The sequence below is a fragment of the Sphaeroforma arctica genome (genome assembly GCF_001186125.1).
Source record: "Sphaeroforma arctica JP610 unplaced genomic scaffold supercont1.9595, whole genome shotgun sequence".
NCBI classification, from domain to species: domain Eukaryota; class Ichthyosporea; order Ichthyophonida; genus Sphaeroforma; species Sphaeroforma arctica.
The window spans coordinates 1-1,053 of NW_014030963.1; the positions used below are offsets into that span (position 1 = coordinate 1).

The 1,053-nt window shown below is 44.1% G+C and overlaps 1 protein-coding gene across 1 annotated transcript; it reads right to left on the reverse strand.

Annotated features, from left to right (window-relative positions):
• Positions 1–822: 822 nt before the first annotated feature.
• SARC_17044 (hypothetical protein) lies at positions 823–980 on the reverse strand (the record flags this gene model as incomplete). The annotated part of the gene is made up of 1 exon (XM_014288858.1): positions 823–980. A coding segment is annotated over one exon (158 nt), but the record flags the coding sequence as incomplete, so codon positions are not given.
• Between the last annotated feature and the right edge of the window lie 73 nt (positions 981–1,053).

A 1,053-nucleotide genomic window follows, 5' to 3' on the forward strand; every position in this document is an offset into this window, starting at 1 on the left:
AAGTAGTATGGGTAGTAGCACTGTACTGTATGTACGTAGTAAGCAGTATGGGTAGTAGCACTGTACTGTATGTACGTAGTAAGTAGTATGAGTATTTGCACTGTACTGTATGTACGTAGTAAGTAGTATGAGTATTAGCACTGTACTGTATGTACGTAGTAAGTAGTGTGTGTATTAGCACTGTACTGTATGTACGTAGTAAGTAGAAGCACTGTACTGTATGTACGTAGTAAGTAGTATGGGTAGTAGCACTGTACTGTATGTACGTAGCAAGTAGTATGGGTAGTATCACTGTACTGTATGTACGTAGTAAGTAGTATGGGTATTAGCACTGTACAGTATGTATTCACATACTGGGACGGAGACACCAGACTGTATCTTTTTTCCAATTAAAAGTAAACACGCCCCATGCTGCCGGATGACTCGTATGACAACTATACGTGTGCATTTAGGGATGCGACATGTTGCTGCAAACGCACATACACAACGCCTACGCCTACCTGCAGTGAGTGCAAGCCATCTGTTTGTGGAATAACTGTCACACGAGGTTTTTAGGGTTTTTAGGGTTTTAAGGGTTTAGACCTTCCCATATCGTGGACACGGCGATACGCCTAACGCCGAGAGTAATACGCATTGCTACAACACACCCTACAGACACTTGACTTAACAGCACAGACTGTCCTCATCTGATCTCTGATAAAGGTCGCAGCCTCGTAGCCCGTGTCACAGGCAGGTTACTTACGTCTGTATAAAGATACGTACTTCTGCATAAAGATACGTACTTCTGCATAAAGTTACCTACCTCTGCACAAAGTTACCTACCTCTGCATAAAGTTAGCGAACTGATGCTTTGTACCTCTGCTCGCACGTTCGTCCAGAGAAAACGCGAAAGGTCTACCTCTGAGCACAGGCGTGTGCAAGGTGAAGTGCTGCTGCAGTGTTTGAAACGCCTCGAACGGCATGAACGCCACTTGTGCCATGCCTGTGCATGTTATAGCGTATGTGAGAGTAGTTAAGTGGTTGTACGTTGTGTATGCGGACGTTTATATATAT